Source organism: Onychomys torridus, chromosome 23 (genome assembly GCF_903995425.1).
Source record: "Onychomys torridus chromosome 23, mOncTor1.1, whole genome shotgun sequence".
Taxonomy (NCBI): domain Eukaryota; kingdom Metazoa; phylum Chordata; class Mammalia; order Rodentia; family Cricetidae; genus Onychomys; species Onychomys torridus.
The window spans coordinates 58,438,574-58,461,695 of record NC_050465.1 but is presented as its reverse complement, the minus strand read 5'-3'; the positions used below and the strand labels follow the sequence as shown (position 1 = coordinate 58,461,695).

At 44.4% G+C, this 23,122-nt stretch overlaps 1 protein-coding gene and 1 pseudogene across 2 annotated transcripts in view; one reads left to right on the top strand and one right to left on the bottom strand.

The window, feature by feature from the left end:
- The window catches only part of Arpc2 (actin related protein 2/3 complex subunit 2), a 33,920-nt gene extending 29,402 nt beyond the window's left edge, over nucleotides 1-4,518 (bottom strand). Inside the window, exons 1-2 of one of the 2 annotated variants that reach the window (XM_036173500.1) lie at nucleotides 4,410-4,518; nucleotides 4,118-4,199 (exon numbers count right to left, since the gene is read on the bottom strand). In XM_036173500.1, the coding sequence (XP_036029393.1) occupies nucleotides 4,118-4,191 (74 nt within the window). In that variant the 5' untranslated portion in view covers nucleotides 4,192-4,199; nucleotides 4,410-4,518. Of the gene's footprint in view, nucleotides 1-4,117 lie in introns of both variants that reach the window. The other variant, XM_036173499.1, reaches the window with a different exon arrangement.
- Nucleotides 4,190-22,369, top strand: LOC118573035 (annotated as a pseudogene).
- Nucleotides 22,370-23,122: the final 753 nt, after the last annotated feature.

Here is a 23,122-nt window from a genome sequence, read left to right as displayed (position 1 = left end):
TACAGCAGGACACCCAATATTTTTCTTCTGGCCTTTGCATGTATATGTGTACGCACACACACACACACACACACACACACACACACACACACCTCCCTCTCTCTCTCTTCCTAAGGATTCTGAGGAAATAAAGATGGCTGAAATGACAGGCCCAGCCCTCAATCTAGTCCTGTGTGGCTCTGGCAATTCACACCCTAACGACAATGCAAAGAGACCAGAGGACAGGCAGCAGAGTATCAACCATAATGCCTGGTAAAAAGATCAACCAGATCTAACTGTCAGAGAATACATTCCACCACATCTATAGGCCTAAACAATGTCCTATTTCTGAATCTCTTTAAGCCAGCCTGCCTCTCGGAGGACATATGTGGCATATTTGGGAATGAGAACAAGGGATCAGCAAGACTTAATTTATTCCTTTCTCAAATTTCCCCTCCCACAGTCCTCGCCCACCCCACTCGGCGCTACTTGCTTACTGAATTCTTCTCCCCCTCACAGAACCGTAGCTCCCCACAATATGCACAGGCTGTGGTAAGGAGCCAGAAGGCACTTGGAATCAACAGCAGCTCGATTCTGACAGCATGTCCTCGGTTCTGGACTGCATAGCTGCAAAGTTGACAGGCCTGAGGATGAAAAGGCTCTTGGTATTTATGTAGTAACAAAAGAATTCAATTAATTTTCCAGATTACTTCTGCTTTAATTGTGGTCTGGGCAAGAATTCCTAAATGAAAAGGCAGCGCTGCTGATAAGCCCTGTGTAGGTCGGGTCATTATTTACAGTGTTGGGCATAGCTTTTTCATTAGTCATAGTGTGGAGACTGTCAGGAAGGTGCTTTACTGTATCCCTTTGTGAAGATACACAGACAGATCCAATAAGCCACTGCTGAGGCTCCAGTGTGATGGGAAGGAAAAGTGGGAAGCTTTGTTAAAATTGCCTTAAATTACGAGGTGGCTGTGGCCAGCTGTGTACCAAGAGTTTTTCTTACAGAACTCTCATCCAAGCACAAGTTTAAACTTTCTTCTGATGCTACAGGCAGAAAAAATCCAGCAAGATGACCCAGGAGATCATTAAAAATAAATAAGATAGAGTAAAAAGGCGAAAAGGGAAGCTAATGCAACTTTACTCTGGCGCATATACTACAAAACTTCTTTGAAGAACACCTCATGGGAGCTGGGAGGCAGTGTGATGGGAGCACTCACCTAGCATGTGCAAGGCTCGGGGTTCTGAAACACGCCCCCCCCCCAACTAAACTATCTCATGCTTTCATGTTCAGCAGGCAGAAGAGCACTGTCCAACAGGACTGTCTGCAGTCAGGGACATGCACACTGCGAATGCAGCACAGTGGCAACGAAGCCCCAGAAATGCAGCACAGCTCATGCAGCTCAGGAAGCCACTTCTGGTTTTACTACGCCTTTTCACTTAAATCCAACAAGCTACATGTAGTGAGTGGCTGTGGTACAGGACACTGCAGAACAGAAAGACTGACTCTGGCAAAGGCTACCGTGAACGTAATTTCTCTGATTAATTTGTTCTGAGAAGTGCAAAGAGCAGCACAGCGCTGAGCCTCCCTGCTTTCTGAGCAGCACAGCCTTTCACCTCTCCGGGGGCTCTCCTCTGGCCCATCCCTCTCTTTAAGGGCGTTATCTTCTCCTAACAAGCTTTTCTAGCAGTTCCCCCCTAACTTTGCTAACTGGCTCTCTTTAAAAGGCTCACTACATTTGTTGTTGTTTGTTTGTTTTTGTTTTTTCAAGACAGGGTTTCTCTGTGCAGAGGCTACCCTGGAACTCCTCTGTAGATCATGTTGGCCTCGAACTCCTGAGCTCTGGGATCAAAGGTATGCGCCGCCATCACTTTTACTATACTATCCACCCCTGGCTGGACTCCAAGTTGTGTTGATTCTTCTGCCTCTATTTCCTGAGGGCTAGGGTTTTAAGAGGGTGTCACTACACCCTGCAGAAACAGGCAATCTCAGGAAAGTCCTGCCTTCACTAGTCTCTTTTCAAAGATTTTCAAAGCACTGTTAAACAAAATGTTTTGAGCATATGTGTTAAGTCACATCTCCAAGGATAAGGCAAAACATATAAACATTAAACCTGGTACAGTGAGCATCTTTACAAAAAGAAAAAAAAAATGTCTTGGAAATTTCAATTCATGTCCTCCAGACTTAAAAACTTATTTTAATCCGTAAACTTTTTATTTGCAACAGAGTAACCCAAGCCTATCCTCTGCTTCCACCTCCCAGTGCTGTGATTACAGGCACACCACACCCAGTTGGCACTTTTTTTTTTTTTTTTTTTTTTTTTTTTAAAAAACACAAGCTCTCACTATGGCCTGGAACTTTTTGCCCCTGTCTCATGCTCCTGAAAGCCCGAGTGACCACTGAAGTGCTTGGACTACAAGCACTCTCTGAGGAAAGTTTTCTAAACAGAAAAAAAAGACTAAATAAAGTTCTGAATAATGTGTCACATTTTGGAGTCACAAGTTCTTAATACACAAACGTGAAAGTCCTCCAGCATTAAAAGGCATGCCTCCACTTGAGCACACACAACCATTTACCTTGTAACCACCCAGGACTCATTCTTTGCCAGTCTAGACTTGAGGATGTATGTATTAAGATCAGTTGTAAAAATGCAGAAGTTATTTTAACTTCCTCCTTTGTGCTACACTACTCAAAAAAAAAAAAAAAAAAAAAAAGCACACACCCAGCACCTACAGTGAGTCCCGGGGTTGATTCACTTCAAAACTTCAAATGCAAAGAACTGGTATGGAAGGCTGAAAACAAGCACCAAGATTTGCACATGTACTCAACTGCAGCTCTGGGCAGGAAGCAATATGCTCACCGAATGCACCGAATCAAGAAAAGTCCTGTTTTGTTTTGCACAGAAAATCTGTGACCTTTCAAAAGAGACAGGACAGGCAATATGTTCGATGTAAGCAGTGGGTTCAGGCTTTTTTCATCTCTGTGAACCACAAGTTCATTATGAATGCTTAGAATTCCCCCTCTCCCAGTCCTTCCTTCTGGGCATCTACAGGCAACTCACTTTCCTATTTCTAGTTCCTAGTTCACAGAAAACAGCCTGCACTTATTTCCTAACTGTGAAACCAAAATGTGAAGCCCCATCCTCACCAATGAGGAAATGAGGCAAAGGAATGGCCACAGGCCACCATAAATTATAACCTAAAACCCAATTCCTCTACTCAGGTTTGAAATATATTAGAGAGGCAAAGCAGCTTTGGGGGAGGAGTTTGTCTTTTTTGTGTGTTTGACAGAGAAGGCTGCAAACACGTCCCGTATATTAAGATGCTGATGTTTAAAAAGGTTATCTAAGAACTTCACAGATTCTGGGAGCAGAAGAAGCTACTAACCGGGTCGGCATTACCATATAAGAAATCAAAGACCAGGGGTCTTGCATAAGAATTTAGGACACACAACCAGAAAAAAGCTGGTCTCCAGAGAGCTAAGGAGGGTGTGGATGGAGGACTGTTGGCTTTGCCTGAGCAATATACAACAAAATGACTAGTTTCTCTCAGGTTAGAGAGGCAGGTAGAGATCACTGGGTTTGGTTTTGGTTTTTGTGCTTCCGAGACTGGGTCTACTTTCAGTCTTGCCTCCTGCTTCTCCTGGGGGAGAGATGGGGGTGGGGAAACAGAGTGCCAGCGGGCGGTCTCGGCCTGCTTGTTTCTTCCCACCTCGCCCTGGGAATTCCTGAAAACTCCATTCAATCCTGCTTTCCCAAAGGGGTCTCTCTGGGTTCGGAACAATGACGGAGTCTACGGAGGGAAGAGGGGCCCTCTCTTGGCCCCCGGCACAGGGCAGTGGGCTCTTGGGCGTGAGTTCTGGCCTTGGCTGCCCTCACGTCCCACAGGTCTCCTGCTCTCCGGCACGCCTTGCTCCCGTCCACTCGCTGCTTCCGCATCCCCGTCTCAGCCTCTCCCCCACGCATCTCGGGCTCTTCGGCCCACCGCGCCCCGTGGCCTCCCAACGTCCACCCTGGCCGGTGAAGCCCCGAAGCCGGGCCAGGTTCCCGATCTCTGCCCTCGTAAGGCTTGGGGAACTGGACGCCACCCGGGATTAGCTAGCTAGGGTCAACTCGGCCTCCTCCCGGCGTGCGCTCACCCGGCGGCCGCGTTCTCGAACTTGAGCGCGAGCGTCTCCTCGATGATGCGGTTGTTCACCTCCAGCAGGATCATGGCGGCGGCTGCCCCGGGCAGGGGAAGGAGAAACAAGGGCGGTGAGGGTGGTGGGCAAGCGAGGGCAGGACGGAGGGAGCGGCCCCGCTGCCCCTGACGAGGGAGGCTGGGTGCGGTAGGTGAGGGGAGAAGGGAACGGGGAGCGGGGCGGGGAGAGGCGGGCGCGCGCGCTGGCCCGGCACGCGCTGCCTGTTGGAGGCAGCCACCACCCGACCGACCTGGCCCCTGAAGCTTCAACCCGCCTGCCGAGCCGCCGCCGCCTCCGCCGCCGCCTCACCGACGATCCCGGTCCCCGCCCAGCCCCCGGCTCCAGCCGGCCACTTCCGCTCTCACACCCACTTCCGCTCGCCGCCCGGACGCGCGGCCCCGCGGCGCCATTTCCGCTTCAACCTCGCGTGCACACGCCCGCGAGCGCGTCCTGGTTAGGAAGCGGGCAGAGGGCACGCCTGCGCATGTGCGGCACGCCGCCCCGCCCCTCCTGACCATGGGCGTCCCACACTCATCTGTCATTCCTCGAGGTCGCCCTTACTGTCCTGCTGCTCCTTCCCGGCACATTCCAGAAGCCCGACTCCACCCTTCCGGTTTTATTTCAGACGCCCCTTAAGAAGCTTCCCCTTGGGGAATTCCTTGCTTCCAACTTGTGGATGCCCTTTGCTCATTCGGTACTCAGGGCTACCCTGGGGCACCGTCATGCCTTCTTTTCGCCAGCGATTATTTAGTGGGCATCTCTCCTTCCTGGGGATCCAATGATTAACGCAATGCATGAGGACCTGCCCTCCTAAAGCTTATAGTCTGATAAAGGAAACACAATAAATTCTCCAGAACTACACATTATATTACATGGCGATAAAGAAAAGGAATGTGTGGCCAAGAAGCTTCACAGGAATCCAGATGGGCCTTCCTGGATTCCTGTCATACCTCCATTTCTGTGCAGAAGTGCCGCATCAGGTGATCCTCACTGTCCAGTACCTCTGCTAGAATCGGAATTTATCACTGTGATCCACCTGTTCTTGCTGTCTGGGAACCATGTTCTCATTTTTTTTTTCTCTTCCATGGATAATATAACATTTAACTAAGTCTTTTCTATGCAATGAAAATGTTTCTTTTCTGTTTGGTATTGAAATATTTGTTTTTGTTTTTTTTTCCGAGACAGAGTTTCTCTGTGTAACAGGTCTGGCTGTCCTGGAACTCACTCTGTAGATCCGGCTGACCTCAAACTCACAGAGATCCCCCTGCCTCTGCTTCCCAGGTGCTGGGATTAAAGGCATACAGTCACTACTGCCTGGCTTATTGCTTGGTTGTAATTGACTTTAAAAATCTTTTTTTTGTGGGGGGGGGGCAGTGGTGGCACAGGCCTTTAATCCCAGCACTCAGGAGGCAGAGGCAGGTGGATCTCTGTGAGTTCGAGGCCAGCCTGGTCTACAGAGTGAGTTCCAGGACAGGCTCCAAAGCTACACAGGAAAACCCTGTCTCAAAAACAAACAAACAAGCAAGCAAGCAAACTATACATATATATATATATTGCTATGTGTGGTGATATGGTGATATATTTAATCCTAGCACTCGGGAGGCAGAGACAGGCAGATCCCTGTGAGTTCGAGGCCAGTCTGGTCTACACAGCAAGTTCTAGGCCAGCCAGGGATGCAAGGTGAGAACTTGTCCCCTGTCTCAAAACAAATGAACAAACTTTTAGAATAGAAAAAAGAAAAAAAAATCAGTTTTACTCCTAAAATTTATTATTATTAGAGAGAATATGTGTTCATCATGGTGCCTGAGTAGAAGCCAGAGGACTTTTAGATATTGATCATTTCCTTGTACTGTGGAGTCCTGGGATAGAACTGAGGCTGTCAGGCTTGCCTAGCAAGTATTTTTACCTGCTGAGCCATCTCAAGCCCCAAAGCACCCATTTTAAGGGTCTGTATATGCTAAGCAATAGGTTATCACAGCAATAGTTATCACAAAGCCACTAGCTTTGCTAGAGATGACACCTATGAAGGGGGTCTTGGTAATCTTTGCCTAAGATTTTTTTCTTTTTCCAGGAAGTTGAAGGCAGCATCTGTCTATCTCAAACTGAGGTCATAGACCCCCTAGGCTTAGGCAAGTGTCTGATAGCTGACCTGTTGCCCACAGATGGACAAGACTCCACCCTTGGAAGGTATTTCCCCTGCCCTTCCCTGAGCGTGCACACTCTGAAGAGCCACAGTTTGGTTTGGGAAGTACAGACGACTGATTTGTACTTGCTTTTCTTGCTTTAGTCCCCTTTGCCCAATGCCCAATCCTTAGACTCTTTCCTTCTTCATCCCATAAACATTCCTGAATCCTGTGCTCAGAGAAGTGGGTTTTATATTCCTCTTCCGGTCTCCATGCTGGGCTGCCCAAGGAATAGACTTTAGAAAATAAGGTTAGGTCAGAACATCTGCAAACTTTGCATATATCACCTTACTGAGCAAACATCCCATTCCACAACACAGTTATTTCTAGGAGTAAAAATCCTTAAAGATGAACATGGTGAGTCATGCCTGGGCCTTCAGAAGCTGGGCAGGAGGATCACTGTGAGTTTGAGACTAGCCAGGGCTAAATAGTAAGCTCAGGATAGCCTGGGCTGCAGTATGAGAATCTGCCCCAAATCAGTAATAACAAACAAATATTTTAATTATATAATTTCACACACACACACACACACACACACACACTTATATTTTTGACATTTTCAGAGGTGTCTTTCAAATTAACAGGAAGGAAATAAGAAGTGTGTACATGTGCCAATGTATGAATGAGTGATTCACAGGCCTGAGTGCATGCATGTACATCACACATGTACCTATTGGATCCACTGGAACTGGAGTTACAGATGGTTGTGAGCCATCTTGTGGGTGCTGGGAACTGAACCCTGGTGTTCTGCAAGACCAACAGGTGCTCTTAACTACTGAGACATCTCTCCAGGCCCCCAAATCAGATTTCTTATGGGCAGTGAACTTCAAGATATTATAGACATTCTCTACCACAATATTCCAATGTTTTAACATTAATGTTTTTGAACTAAAAAAACACATATACAGAAGTTAAAATGTGTGTATAGGGGATAGGGATGTAGCTCTGTTGATAGTGTCCTTTTTTTTTTCTTTCTTTCTTTCTTTTTTTTTTTTTTTTCCGAGACAGGGTTTCTCTGTGTATCTTTGTGCCTTTCCTGGAACTCACTTGGTAGCCCAGGCTGGCCTTAAACTCACAGAGATCTGCCTAGCTCTTTCTCCCGAGTGCTGGGATTAAAGGCGTGTGCCACCACTGCCCGGTGATAGTGTCCTTTCTTAACATTCACTAAACCCTGGACTCATCCTCAGCACTGGGCAGGGTGGCGGTGACTATGTTCTCAGCACTCAGGAGGTAGAGGCAGGAGGAACAGAGGTTTAAGATATCTTTGTAGCTGTGCATACTATGTAGCAAGTCTGAAGCTAGCTTGGACTGTATTCTGACACTTGGTTGGTAGTTATGCTGGATATTAGAGCATGAATTCCTCTTCCAGATCCTTTGTGCATCCCATCCCCCCACCTCCCATAGCATTAAGAGCTTCTCTTTAGCTCGTTGCTTGGAAGTTTTATAGTGATGAGCCTTGCTTTAAGACTTCCTTAATGCTTTGCACTGAACATTCATTGAGAGTGGAAAGTGGTACTTCAGTTTTGGGAGTTTTAATTAGTACCATCTCTCATTCATTTCCTGGGTTGATTCTCCAAATTTCTAATTTTTAAAAATAAATTCCTGGGTTGTGGATTTAGCTCAGTGGTAGAGCACTTGCCTAGCAAACACAAGGCCCTGGATTCGATCCTCAGTTAAAAAAAAAATTCCTAATTTTAGAAAGATTTGTTTTAATTTTATGTGTATGAATATTTGCCTGTATGCACATGTACACAACATATGTGTGCTTGGTACCTTCCCAGGTGAGGAGAGGGTGTGGGACTGGAGTTATAGACAGCTGTGAGCCACCTTGCATGTGATGGCAAATGAATCCGAGTCCCCTGCAAGAGCAGCAAGTGCTCAGAACTTCTGAGCCATCTCCCCAGCTTTAATTTAAAAAAAGTAAAATAAAGAAGAGGTGCACATACATAAATACAGACAAACATTCATACAAATAAAGTGGATTCCCAGGACAAATGTGATAAAAGGAAAGAACTGACTCCTGAAGGTTGTTCTCCATACCTTACACACACACACACACACACACACACACACACACACACACACACGTAAATAAATGTAATAGTAATGATAATAATAATGGACCAACAGAATAGGCACCATCTAGTAGCTTATTGAAACACAGACTTTATATCTCTAAAACCTAAATTAATATTTTTGAGCCAGATGTGGTGGCACATGCCTTTAATCCCCACACTCAGGTGGCAGAGGCAGGGGGATTTCTGTGAGTTTGAGGACAGCCTGATCTGCATAGTGAATGAATTCCAGGACAGCCAAGACTAAATAGAAAGACCCTGTCTCAAAAAAACAAAACAAAACAAAACAACAAAAGCATTTTGGGTGCTGGGGATGGGTGCTGGGTCTCACACATGCTCAGTACACATCTACCATTGAGATACATCCTCAACTCTACTCCTACAGATTGAGAATGTGTACTTAAGTGCACAACATTGTATAAGCCTTCCATTTGGAAGAGTCTGAAGCAGAAAGATAGGCAGGTGGAGTGTGAGGCTAGCCGGAGGACCTAAGGTGGGTCGAGAATTGGCTTAGTGTGTAAGAGCATGTGTTCTTTCAGAAGACTGGAATCCAGTCCCAGCACCCATGTAAAACTCCAGTTACAGCCCCTTGAGTACCTTCTTCTGGCCTCATTGGGCACTGGCAATCATACACCCATACACACACACACACACACACACACACACACACACACACACACACACAAATACACATAAATACTCTTTAAATATTTTTTAAAACCAAGCAAAAATAATTTGCATTTGAACAAAATCCAATAAATATATTTTCTTCAGTTAAAAAAAAACTTCTAAAAAAAAAAAACTTTGGAGCTGGAGAGATGGTTTGGTGGTTAAGAGCACTTGCAGCTCTTGCAGAGGACCCAAATTCAGTTTCCAGAACTCACATGGTAACTTATAACCATTGGTAACTCTAGTGTCAAGGGATCTGACCACCCTCTTCTTGCATCTGTGAACACCAGGCACATAGATGGTGTACATACATACACGAAGGTAAAACACTCATCAAATAAACTACAAAATACTTAAATTAAAAAATATCTTGTGTGTGTGTGTGTAACCACAGCACACATGTAGAGGTCAAAGGACCTCCACTTTTGGGAATCAGTTTTTTCCTTCCACTATCTGTTCCTGGAGTCAAAGCCAGGTTATCAGGCTGATGTAACAATCACTCCTACTCACTGAAGCATCACCCCCATCTCAGTCAGTGTTCTAGACCATGGCAACTCTTATAAAGGAAAGCATTTAACTGGGGCTCAGAAGTTTAGTCCGTTGTCATTATGGCAGAGAGCATCACAGCATGCAGGCAGGCATGGTGCTGGAGAGTAGCTGAGAGTTCTACATCTGGATACACTGGCAGCAAGAAAAGAGAGCCTTTAGGCCTGGCTTAGGCCGTAGTGCGAATCCTAATTGGTCTTAATAATAAAAACCCAGAGTCAGATATCAGGGTGAAGGCTGAGAGATCTGAGAAACAGAGCAGTCAGCCACTAGAAAGGCTTCTTACCTCTAGGAATCCTCAGACTGAAAGGGTCCAGCGCCCGTCTCCACCCTGCTTTATCATTTCCTCTCTCTGCCCAGCCATATCACTTCCTATTTCCTCATCCCAAGTGCTCAGATTAAAGGTGTGTGCCACCACTGCCTTGCCTCTAGTGGCTAGCTCCACACTCTGATCTCCAGGCAAGCTTTATTTATTAGTGTTGTGCCCTGGGCGAGAGGACGCCCCTCCCCCAAAGAGACCACCGGAGACATGAACCCACCAAAATGCAAAAGCAAGGTTTATTGGAGCAGTTCAAACAGGGACCTCTGGAGCGGCAGGGACCTCATCGAGCACCCCAATGCAGAGGAGGCTAGAGGAGGTGCCCACCCCTCTGCAAGCTCAGGTTTTAAAGGCAAAACCCACAAAGATTACATCAGTTAGGGGTACTAATATGGGTACAATTCTGATTGGCTCAAGTTTTAGGGGCTTTCCAGAATCTCTGTGTTATCTTACTTTGTAGTTTGGTTGTTGTCAAACTTTATAGACCATCTCTGGCGTTGGGACATTCTATGGTTAATCAGTTGCTACCAGATGACCCCTCAAACATCCTGACTTTGTACTTTTGGGTTCCTGGGACCTATGTCAGCAGCTCTGGGAATTTTGAAACTCAGGCCTGTTTCAAGCTGGTGTGAGGGGCTTGCTTGAAATAGGGGTGCTTTGATTCTTCAGTTAGAGCACAAATAAAATATCATCACACAATGAGGAGGGGCTAGGCTCTCCTTCAACTTGGTATGCCAGACTTTGTTGACTACCATGGGAGGCCTTACCCACTCTGAGGAGTGGATGGGGTTCGAGAGGAAGGGAGGTGAGGAGGCCGGAGAAGGGGAGGGAGGGGGAACTGGGGTTGGTATGTAAAATGAAAAAATTTTTAATAAACATAAAAAATATCACATTTCCCCTTTTTTGTCTAGAATAAAAAAGAATATTATAACTAATATAAGAAAAACTATATACAATAACTATATACAATATACCAGCAATAAATATATCAACACTGTCTAGTCCATTAACAATTGACAAATTCAGAGAAATGCTCCATATCTATCCTATCTTGGTGAGTTCAAAAGGTTGTATCTAACTCATTTTCTATTCTAACTTGCATTACTAAAACTGTCTTTTAATGTCTCTCAAGCTTGCCTGGAAATCAGAGTGGGGAGCTAGCCACTAGAAGCCAGGCAGTGGTGGCACACACCTTTACTCCCAGCACTTGGGATCTCACACCTTTGATCCCAGGACTTGGGAGGAGGAAACAGGAAGTGATATGGCTGGGTGGCGGGAGGAAGTGAGCCCTTTCAGTGTAAGGATTCCTAGAGGTAAGACATCTTTTTAGTGACTGACTTCTCTGCTTCTTGGATCTTTCAGCTTTCACTCTGATATCTGACTCTGGGTTTTTATTATTAAGACCAATTAGAATTCTTGCTACATTGGCCTTTTGAAACCTCAAAGCCTACCCCTCAGTGACACATTTCTTCCAACAAGAACACACGGCCAAATCCATCCTATAGGGTCCATTCTTATCCAACCCCCTCACAAAAGGAGCCTTTTAGTTTTTGTTTTTATGCTTGTTTACATTTCAATTAAAATGTTTAATTTTTTTACTTTCTAGTTTTCTGTCAACTAGAAAGGTTTTGACTAAGTTTAAAATACAAAAGCAGATAATATGAGATTCAATTTCTCTCTCTCTCTCTCTCTCTCTCTCTCTCTCTTTGTATTTTTCGAGACAGGGTTTCTCTGTAGCTTTGGAGCCTATCCTGGACTAGCTCTGTAGCCCAGGCTGGCCTCGAACTCACAGAGATCCACCTGCCTCTGCCTCCCGAATGCTGGGATTACAGGCGTGCGCCATCACCGCCTGGCTTTTTTTTTTTTTTTGCTTTTAATGTTTGTTGTACTATATTATAGTGCCTATATTTTGTTTATTTTTTACTTGGATTATTAGATACATTGTAGAGTATTACATCAGAGTTCTGATAAGCATTCAGCTCTGAAAGGACTGAACTACTTCCAACTGTATGTCTTCCATTTAAGTGTCCCGTGAAGGACTAAGTATGTTGCTCTGCATGAACAATGCCCTGGGATTTGATTCCCAGCATCACATTGAAACCTGGCATTATGGCACATGCTTGTAATCCCAACACTTGGGAGGTATGAGGCATGAGACATGAAAAGTTCAAGGTCACTCTCCGTAACACAACCAGTTCAAGGCCAGTATGGGTTGTAACAGACTCTGCCTCAAAAACCAACCAACCAACCAACCAACCAACCAACCAACCAACCAACCAACCAAAATCACAAAAGAACCATGTGACATAAAGCACAGGAGGGCATGCACCAGTGATTACAGCACTCTATAGGCAGAGGCTGGAGGATCAGGAGTTGAAGGTCATCCTCAGCTACATAGTAAGTTTGAGGCCAGCCTGGACTACATGAAACCCCCGTCTCAAAAAAACAAAACCAGAAGAATCCCGTGAATAGCATCCTATTAATTTTGAGAAGTCCAGCATTAATGGGCTTTTAGCTGTACAGTGCACAGAAAATGTTCCCCAGGTTGAGAATCAGCCTGGGGCATTGAGAGTCACCAGGAGAGTATTTGAAGCTTAGAAATGGAAGTGTTTGCTAAGGAGGAGAGAATGCTTTGAGCCCCAGCAGCTCGTGCCTCCCACTGCCTTATCCTGGGCTGAGGTCTATGGAGAAATAGTCCCCAGTGGAGGAGAAGGAGGAAGGAAGGGGTGGGGGTGGCTGGGACAGAGCCTACTCACAGGAATTCTAAAGGCTTTTAATACTGACTTTTAGCCAGCTCTCCCACACACTTTGTCTTGCTTTTGGTCTATTTAAACTTATGGTTTAAGAGAACAGATATTTTTGTACCTACTACCCAGCTTTCTTGAAATTTAACATTCATAAGCTTGTTTTGGGTCTTTTTTTTTTTTCTTTTCTTTCTACACAGAGTTTCTCTGTGTAACAGTCCTAGCTGACCTGGAACTCGATTTTTAGACCAGACTGGCCTCAAACCCAGGTCTTTTTTAAACAAATGAACAGTTGAAGTCTTTTGTCAGCCCCACCTAAATATATTCCTTTCTCTTTTTCTTCCTGGAAAGCTCTCAGAAAATAAAACCATGATCTGGCATTTGATATTTACTTTTCCCATTAATGTTTTTAATCTGTGCTCATGTCCTATACTCACATGTCTATGAACAGTATATAAAGCTGAGCATGTTGGCACATACCTATAATCCCAGCACCTGGACAGTGAAGGCATGAAAATTAAGAGTTCAAAGCCAGTTTTAGCTCTATAGCTAGTTCCAGGCCATCCTGGCCCAAAGACTCTATTTAAACAAACAAACAACAAACAACAAGAAGAAAACTAAAGCCCAACTCTCTTCCAAGCAAAAGACCAAACAATATTTTTTATGATTGCAAGCTTAATAGTATCAAACTATATATCTCTACTTGAAAATTTTTCTTTTAAAAATTTTTATTTAAATATTTTTACATTTATTTTTACTCACTTTTTGCGTGTGTGTGTGTGTGTGTGTGTGTGTGTGTGTGTGTGTGTGTGCACCTGAAAGTACATATGTGTAATGTGTACTATATGCATGCAGGAGCCCTTAGAGGTCAGAAGAAAGTGTCAATCCCCCAGGAAATGGAATTACAGGTAGTTATGAGCTAACGTGGGTTCCGGGAACCAAACTCAGGTCCTCTGAAATAGTGGTGCATGTGCTTTGAACCACTGAGCCATCTGTCCAGCCCTTAAGCCTGTCTCTTGCTAGCATTTGATGCTGCCATACTTTGAAATGGATCAATATGATAAAGTGTCTGGTTGTTTTAAAAATAGCAATTAGCTGGGCCTCTAGAGAAGCATGTACCGGTACTTACAGGGAAGAGAACATGACGTCATCCAGGAAGGGAACCAGACTAGTAAGTTACAGGTTACACCTGCAGGGGAAAGCACTCAGCTGGCCAGCTGGGGCAGCTAACACTCTGAGGTTGGAGGCAGCCCCTGCTGGCTGTCTTTTTAAGTGCTTTCCCTGTTCTGATTCATTAAATCCCTGCAACAACTCGGAAGTAGATGCTCCTATACCTCATCTTATAGTTGATGAAACTGAGGTGCTGAGAGCCTGAAGCGTACAACCACAGCCCTATATGTAGCTGGGAGAACACCATGCAACACAGGCATCCCATACAGAACTGGATAGCTCTGCATTTTAAAGCATAGTAAAACCAGAACCTTAAAAACCTCTGTCATTATCTTCCTAAAACTAATATCAAGGCCGAGCTGAGCAGCTACTGGCAATTAATGGCACCTGGGAAGGGGGAATAACTTTCTTACAAAATGTGTTTCGTCGGGGCTGGAGAGATGGCTCAGTGGTTAAGAGCACTGGCTGCTCTTCCTAGAGGACCTGGGTTCAATTCCCAGCACCCACATGGCAGCTCACAACTGTCTCTGACTCCAAGATCTGACACCCTCACACAGACATACATGCAGGCAAAGCACCAATGCAAATGAAATAAAAATAAATAATTTTTTAAAAATGTGTTTTGTTATGTGTTTATTATTATTATTATTATGGGTTGGTGTGTATGTATGTGCATGCTCATGTGTTTGGAGGTCAGGGGTCAACGTTTGGTATTCTTCCTCAGGATCTATCCCCCTTGTTTGTTGAGATGGAGTGTCCCACTGCTCTGGAGTATGCTGATTAGGTTACTCTGGCTAGCTAAAGAGATCACCCAGGAATCCATCTGTCTCTGCCTTCTCAGTGCTGTGATTACAAGTGTGTACCACCACACCTGACTTGTGTGTGTGTGTGTGTGTGTGTGTGTGTGTGTGTGAGAGAGAGAGAGAGAGAGAGAGAGAGAGAGAGAGAGAGAGTTCTGAGAATCAAACTGAAGTCCTCCAACTTGACTATTAAGCACTTTACCAACTGAACTATCTCGTCAGCCTGGACTCATTTTTCTATGTGGTATAGCCAGCCACTGATAAGTTGGCCACGTGCCACTCAATCACCCCCTTGCTCATGCAAGCATTAAATTAAATTTAGTGAGCTGTACTGGTTAGTTTTATGTCAACTTGACACAAGCTAGAGCCATCAGGGAGGAGGGAGCCTCAACTGAGAGAACCCCTCCTTAAGATCCTCAAGCCTGTAGGGCATCTTCTTAATTAGTGACCGATGGGGGAGGGCCAAGCCCATGGTGGGTGGGGCCATCCCTGGGCTGGTGGTCCTGGGTTCTATAAGAAAGCAGGCGGAGCAAACCAGGAGGAGCAAGCCAGTAAGCAGCACCCCTCCATGGCCTCTGCATCAGCAACTGTCTCCAGGTTCCTGCCCTGTTTGAGTTCCTGCCCTGACTTCCTTTGATGATGAACTATTATACGGAGCTGTGAAGAGAATAGTGCATTTGCTCCCCAGGTTGCTTTGGTCATAATGTTCCATTATAGCAACAGTAACCCTGACTAAGACACGGGCCTGTATGAACGAAGCAGGAGGGAGACTTGTTGGGAGGAAGGAATTCAGAGGGCGCGGAAGGGGGATAGGAGAGGGTGACGACGTGGCGGCTCACAACCATCTGTAATAAGATCTGGTGCCCTCTTCTGGCCTGCAGTCATACATGCTATATACATAATAAATAAATAAATCTTTTAAAAAAAAAAGGGAGGATGATGAATGATATGTTATATTCATACATGAAATTATTAAATTATAAATAATTTAAAAATAGTATCAAGGAGGCTGGAGAAATGGCAGTTGAGAATACATGTTGTTCTTTTAGAGGACCCAGGTTCTCAGCACCCATATGGTAGTTCATAACCATCTGTAGTAACTCCAGTTCTAAGGGATCTGATACCCTCTTCTCAACTCTGGGCACCAGGCACATATGCAATGTGCATGCATACATGTAGTCAAGATATTCATATACATAAAAATCTAGGGTTGGGGATTTAGCTCAGTGGTAGAGTGCTTGCTTAGCAAGCACAAGGCCCTGGGTTCGATCCTCAGCTCAAATAAAAAAAATCTAAAAAATTTTAAATATCAATAACTTTAAAAAAAACCAACACTTTTATTTTTTAAAAAGATTTATTTATTTATTATGTATACAGTGCTCTGTCTGTATGTCTCCCTGCAGGCCAGAAGAGGGTACCAGATCTCATTACAGATAGTTGTGAGCCACCATGTGGTTGCTGGGAATTGAACTCAGGACCTCTGGAAGAGCAGTTGGTGCTCTTAACCACTGAGCCCCACTTCTTTTTTTTTTTTTTTTTTTTTTTTTCTAGACAGGATTTCTCTCTGTAGCTTTGGAGGCTGTCCTGGAACTTGTTTTGTAGACCAGGCTGGCCTTGAACTCACAGAGACCCACCTGCCTCTGCCTCCCGAGTTCTGGGATTACAGGCGTGTGCCACCACCTCCTGGCTCCCACTTTCATTTTTAAAAGCTTTAAAGATTTATTATTTAAATTAAGTGCAGGTGTGTATGTCTGCATGTTGGTATGCGATCATGAGTGTGGGTGGTTTTAGAGACCAGAGATGTTAGAGACCTGAAACTGGAGTTAGAGATGGTTGTGAGCCACCTGGTATGGGTGTTGGGAACTGAATACAGACTCTCTGCAAGAGTAGCAACTGCTCCTAAGCACTGAGCCATCTCATCAGCCCCGAAATTCTATTTTGTGTGCGTGTGCACATGTATGTGTGTCACAACATGCATGTGGAGGTCAGAGAACAACTCTCAGGAGTTCCTTCTCTTCTTCCATCATGGATTCTGGGGATTGCAGTCAGGTCCTTGAGTTATCTCATTGGCCCCATCAACTTCTTGACTGGATCTTTGCTTTGCTGAATCCTGGTGGTCAAAACAGGGAAAATGACTGTTCTAAAACATCAAGAAATTTGCTGTATTCAATCCTTGGTGTTTGCGTGCATGTGTGTGCATGCTTGTGTGTGTGCAGACTATTGTTTTTAATAAAATCTCAATCATTTGATTTTACCAATAAAAACTCCACAGTTAGATGCTGGGGTGAAAGCCTGCTAGCTCAGAGAGGCAGAGAAAGCACCTGGCTGACCTTCCTCCTCTGCTGACATGCTAGAAGAGCTTTCTCAAGCAAAACCCCTCAAACTGATGCCATTCCCTTCCACTTCCTGTGCGTTTCTCTCTGTCCTAACTCTCTCTTACTCTCTCTGGTATTTTCCTGTCAACTGGTTGCTTGCTCTGCTTCTTAACCTATGTTTGCAGTATTCAAGCAGAAAGCTCTTGGATTAAAGGTGTGTGCTAGGGCTGAGCCACACCACAACTAGAAACAGGTCTTTCCAATAAATAACTCAAACTTGGGGTTCACAGTGTGATCAAATATCCTGCAACACAGGTGGATATGGAGGCCAGTGGGTAGCTTCAGATGTTGCTCTTCATGAGCTAGCCACCTTTTCCACCCTCATCTGTATGAGTGTATTTGTATATGTGTGGGTGCACATGCATATTCAAATATATGAGTGTGTTTGTGTTTGTGTGTGTGTGTGTACGTGTACATGAGTGTGGAGTTTGAGGTTGACCTTGAGGGTCTTCCTACAACCCACTCTGTCTTATTCACTGACACAGAGTCTCTCATTAAGTTTATACACACAGAGATTTATATATATATGCCAGTGTACTATCTATTATATGTAGGTGTGTGTGTCTGTGTGTGTGTGCATGCACCAGTGTGCTAACTATGTAGTCTAGCTATCCAGCTTGCTCTGGGACCCTGTTTCTGCCTTATAAAGGCTGGAATCACAGGCTGGCCCAAAGACTGTCTAGCAATCACATGTGTTCTAGGGATCAGAAGTTTAGTCCTCCTGCTTCCATGGCAAGCACTTTAACAGCTTTCTTTCTTTCTTTTCTTTTCTTTTTTTCAAAGATAGCACATCTCTCTACCTTGGAGCTTGCCAATGAGCCCCAAGGACCTGCCTGTTTCCACCTCCTCAGTGCTGGGATTACAAGCATGTGTCACTCTACTTGGCTTTTTAAAAACTTAGATTCTGGGATCAAACTCAGGTGCTCACAAGGCAAGTACTTTTAACATGAACTACCTTTTCAACTCTCTGTCTTAATGGTAGACACTGGGGGTAATTTTGGGACAAGGGGGCTGTAGGTGGAGTTTTTCTGTGTCCCGGCAGTCGCTCCCAAATAACCACACATAGACTTAATATTAACTATAAATGCTTGGCCAACAGCGTAGACTTGTTTTTAACTAGCTCTTATAACTGAAATTATCCATTTCTTATCAATGTTCTGTCATGTGGTGGCACATTTTTCAACACTGCAAATTCATTTTGCTTCTCTCTCTGAGTCTGCTTGAGACTCCTCAGACTCCCATAACTACTCTGCCCTTCTTCTTCTTCTTCTTCTTCTTCTTCTTCTTCTTCTTCTTCTTCTTCTTCTTCTTCTTCTTCTTCTTCCCAGTATCTTCTTAGTTTGTAGTTTGGCTCTCCCACCTAATCTCTGCCTGCCTTGCTATTGGCCAGTCAGCTCTTTTACTAAACCAATTAGAAGGTGCCTTAACAAAGATACATCTTCACAGTGTACAAAAATATTATTCCATGGCAGGGGGCTGCTGGCTGTCTTTCATTCAGTCCTCCAGATCTACTCTCCATCCTTTCCATCTCCACATAAACTGGGGTGTTTGGTTGGCCAGGAGGGAGCCCTGGCAGAAGGAAAAGGTGGATGAGAGAGTGATGTCAGGGTATTTAATCTGTGATTCTTTCTTAGGGGATTGTTTCTGGCTGGTTTTGTCATCAACCAAATGTCATGGCTCCTATCAAGGTGGTTACCCCACACGAGTTTCTTTCTTCCCTGGTCCTGGTCACCACCACCCTTCTCTCTAACCTTTTGGGTGTAGAGGTGGTCATGAGTTTGCTTGTTGTTAGCCTTGGGCTATTGCATGCGTCTACTGCTTCTCCCACATTCAAACTTTGGAAACTATTGAGAACTGTGAGAACTGGAGCTGGAGAGATGGCTCAGCAGGGAAGAGCACTGGCTGCTCTTGCAGAGGACGCAGCTTCTATTCCCAGCACCCATGTGATGGCTCACAACTATCTTTAACTCCATTCTCAGGGGGAGCTGACACCCTCTTCTGGCTCCCATGGGCACCAGGCATGAACATGGTACACAGACATACATGCAAGAAAAATACCCATACACAATAAATAAATAAAGCATTAAAAACAAAACAGAAACTCAATTATTTGGGACTATAGACTAGTGGAGCATTTTACAGTGTACAGAGACACGTATGTTGGAGGATGAGGTTGGTGGGTTTTGGTAAACCCATCCCCATAGCAGGAAACCATGAGGATGGTGATCCACATCAGTACCATGGTTTGCTGTGTGAGCATGGGTGAGAGAGACCTTGTCCTGCAGGGGCTGGGATTGTGTGTTTGATCTGCCTTGCACCATAAAGGCTGACTATGGCTTCAGAGCTCAAGAGTGTGGACGGAAGTGGCTTTCCTGCTGGTGGAGAGGACTAACAGACCTTGTGTTTGCTTTTCATTTAGTTTTCTTCTTTCCCTTTGGATCTAAGCATTTCAGGAAATCTGTTGGGCCACTAGCTGGCTGTAACAGTAATAGAAGACAGACTTCAGTGACTGCACTTTCTAAGGCTTAGTCTCCGTAAAAAATAGTTGGGAAAAGGCACTAAGTAAGTGAATTGTGGGGCTGGAGAGATACCCGAGCAGTTACGAACATATACTGGTGGTACAGAGAACCTAAGTTCTGATTTCAGTACCAACGTTGGGTGGCTTATAGCTACTTGTAACTACAGTTCCAGGGGATCTGGCATCCCCTTCTGGCCTTTGTTGGCACCCACACTCATGTGTACATACCCACCCACACTCATGTGTACATACCCACACATAGGCACACAATTAAAAACAAAAATAATATTTGAAAATATAAGTCAAAGACTGTAACCTTTATCAACAAATAACAGTCTTTGGGACAGTTTGAAGGGAGACAATTTGACTTGCCAAGTTATGATTTTGATATTCAAAATGTTCTCATTTCTCTAAAAAAAAATGTAAAATTGTGAGGCAGAGGCAGACAGACATCTATGAATTCGAGGACAGCCTGGTCTACGTAGTGAGTTCCAGGACAGAAAAAAACCAAAATCAAGAACAGAAGCAAGAGATGGTCGATTTGATTTATTTTATTGAGGGAACCTCAGGAAGAATTAATAGTTAATTCCTCACCCAAAACCATAGGGGCCAAGAGGTCAGTAGGAAGATGACATCTTTAAGAAGCTGAAAGAAAAAACTGTCAATCTGAACTGTGTGAAAAACAAAGAGAGCCAAAAAGTAATCATAAGTAAGATAAAATTTAATATAATTGTATTTTAACATCATACCTCTATTTCTTGTTCGAGTTAAAGCATAAATGCATGAAATAATTATAAATCTGCTACATTAAATATAAAGGTGTCATTTCAGCCAATCATATCAGAAAAGAATGGATGGTTCTGGGATAGCTGCAGAGTTAATGCTTGCTATTGAACTAAGTTGGTATCAATTCAAACTGAATTTCTCCAAGTTTAGGATGCCAGCTGTAGTCCCCATGACAACCACTAAGAAAAAGTTAAAATATACAAAGGAAAAGGAGATACAGAAGAATGGAAATTGTAACATTACCAAGCTGGGTGTGGTGGCACAGGCTTGTAATCTGGCACTTGGGAAGTGATGGATGGAGAATCAGAAGCTCAAGTAATTCTCAGGTACATAGCAAGTTCAAGGTCAGCCTGGATTATATGAATCTTATAAAAAAAAGTATTACACATTAGAGAAATTAAACACAAAGGGCTACAAAGATTGCTCAGTGGGTGGGAGCAGTGGCTGGTCTTCCAGAAGACCTGAGTTTGCTTCCTAGCACCCACATGGAGGCTCACAAATTCTGGAACTCCAGTTCCAGGGAACCTGAAGCCCTTTTCTAGGCAACCCAGGTACCAGGCATGTAAAATGGTACAGATACATACACACACACACACACACACACACACACAAACACACACACACAGTAGGCAAACCATCCATACACATAAAATGAAATAAAATAATCTTAAAAAAATTAAAACACAAGGCAAAATATGGTGTATGCCTATAACCTTAATACTCAGGAGGCTGGGGCTGGAGAGATGGCTCAGTGGTTAAGAGAACTAGCTGCTCTTCCAGAGGACCTGGGTTCAATTCCCAGCACCCACATGGCAGCTCAAAACTGTAATTCCAGTTCCATGGGATCTGACACCCTTACACAGACATGGAGACAGGCAAAACACCAATGCATATAAAATAAAATAAATAAATCATTAAAAAATATTCAGGAGGTTGAAGCAGAAGGGTTACAAGTTTGAGGCGAGCCTCGTCTACACAGTAAGTTTCCAGGCCAGAAAATATTAAACTGCAACCGAAAGAATACATTAGGAATACATTTAAGTAAGGAGATGAAAGACTCCTGCACTCAATCTGTAAAGCTCTGGTGAAAGACACTGACAAAGATCTTTATAAATGGGATGATACCCCTCTGGGCGGTGGTGGCACACGCCTTTAATCCCAGCACTTGGGAGGCAGAGGCAGGTGGATCTCTGTGAGTTCAAGGCCAGCCTGGTCTCCAAAGCGAGTTCCAGGACAGCCTCCAAAGCTACAGAGAGAAACCCTGTCTCGAAAAACAAAAAAACAAAACAACAACAACAACAAAAATGGGATGACACCCCCATGTTCATAGACTGAAACAGCTAATGTTACTAAGCTATTATTCTTATGTAAAGCGATTTATAGCTTCAGTGCGATCACTCTCCAACTTGCAATGGCTCTTTTTTTTTTTTCTTTTACAGAAATTACAGAAGATGTTCAAACTTATACGGAGCTGCCATGGCCTCTGAGTAGCCAAAACAATATTGAGAATTAAGAAGAAACTCCAGTCCTTCCCATCATCCCTTGCGCGCCACCGCCCCTTCCTTCTTCCTCGGCGCTGCCTGCGAGGAGGCTGCCATCTGTTTAGCCGCATCCTGGCCGCCCTCCGGCCTCCGGTGAAGCCCAAGATCGTCCAAAAGAGGACCAAGAAGTTCATCCGGCCCCAGTCAGACCGGTATGTCAAAATAAAGCGGAAACTGGCGGAAACCCAGAGGTATCGACCACAGGGTGCGGAGAAGATTCAAGGGCCAGATCCTAATGCCTAACATTGGTTACGGGAGCAACGAGAAAACCAAGCACATGCTGCCTAGCGGCTTCCGGAAGTTTCTGGTCCACAAGGTCAAGGGGCTGGAAGTGCTGCTGATGTGCACCAAATCTTCCTGTGCGGAGATCGCTCACAGTGTATCCTCCAAGAACCGAAAAGCCATCGTGGAAAGAGCAGCACAGCTGGCCATCATCAGACTCACCAATCCCAACGCCAGGCTACGCCGCAAAGACAACGAGTAGATGGCTTGCGTGTGTGTTTTATTTGTGCTTAAATAAAACCACAAAAACTGCAAAAAAAAAAAAAAAAAAAAAGAAAAGAAACTCGAAGGGCTCATACTCAGTGTTATGCTGGCTTGTGGCTAGATGTATATAGAACAATGTCGAAGATCTAGTGAGAAGCCAAGACATTTGCAACTGATTTATTTTTGACAAAAGTGCCATTTAAATGGGCATAAAAATCAACCTCTTCAATAAACTGTAGCTAATTAGGTAATAGGACAATGAAAGAATGAAAGTGTGCCCTGGCCACATTGTTCTTTTTTCTTCATTGCCTCAACTAGGACTTGAACCCAGGGCTCATGGGTACTATAGAAGTGTCCCCCGGCTGAGCCACACATCCTTCCTCATTCTGTATATGAACACCGATCCATACTGGATCGACGCCCTAAATATAAATGCTTTAACTGTAGCATTATTAGATGAAAATGTAAGGGCAAATATTCATGACCTCAGAACTGGCCCTAAGAGCATAAGCACCAAATAAAAGATAAACTGCTCTTCATCACAATTAAAAACTTGGGATTGGCATATACAAACTGTTCTTCCAAACCCTACATGAGTCCCTCAAGAATTACTCTTTCCTGCAGCCAGCTGAAAGTCTGCAATGACCTGTGTTTACTGGAAATAGGGATTTATCAGTTTGTTGTTTAAACATTAAGAGGCTTAATGTGCCTTCCAGGAAGCTGTCTACTTTGCAGAAATCACAAGTATTGA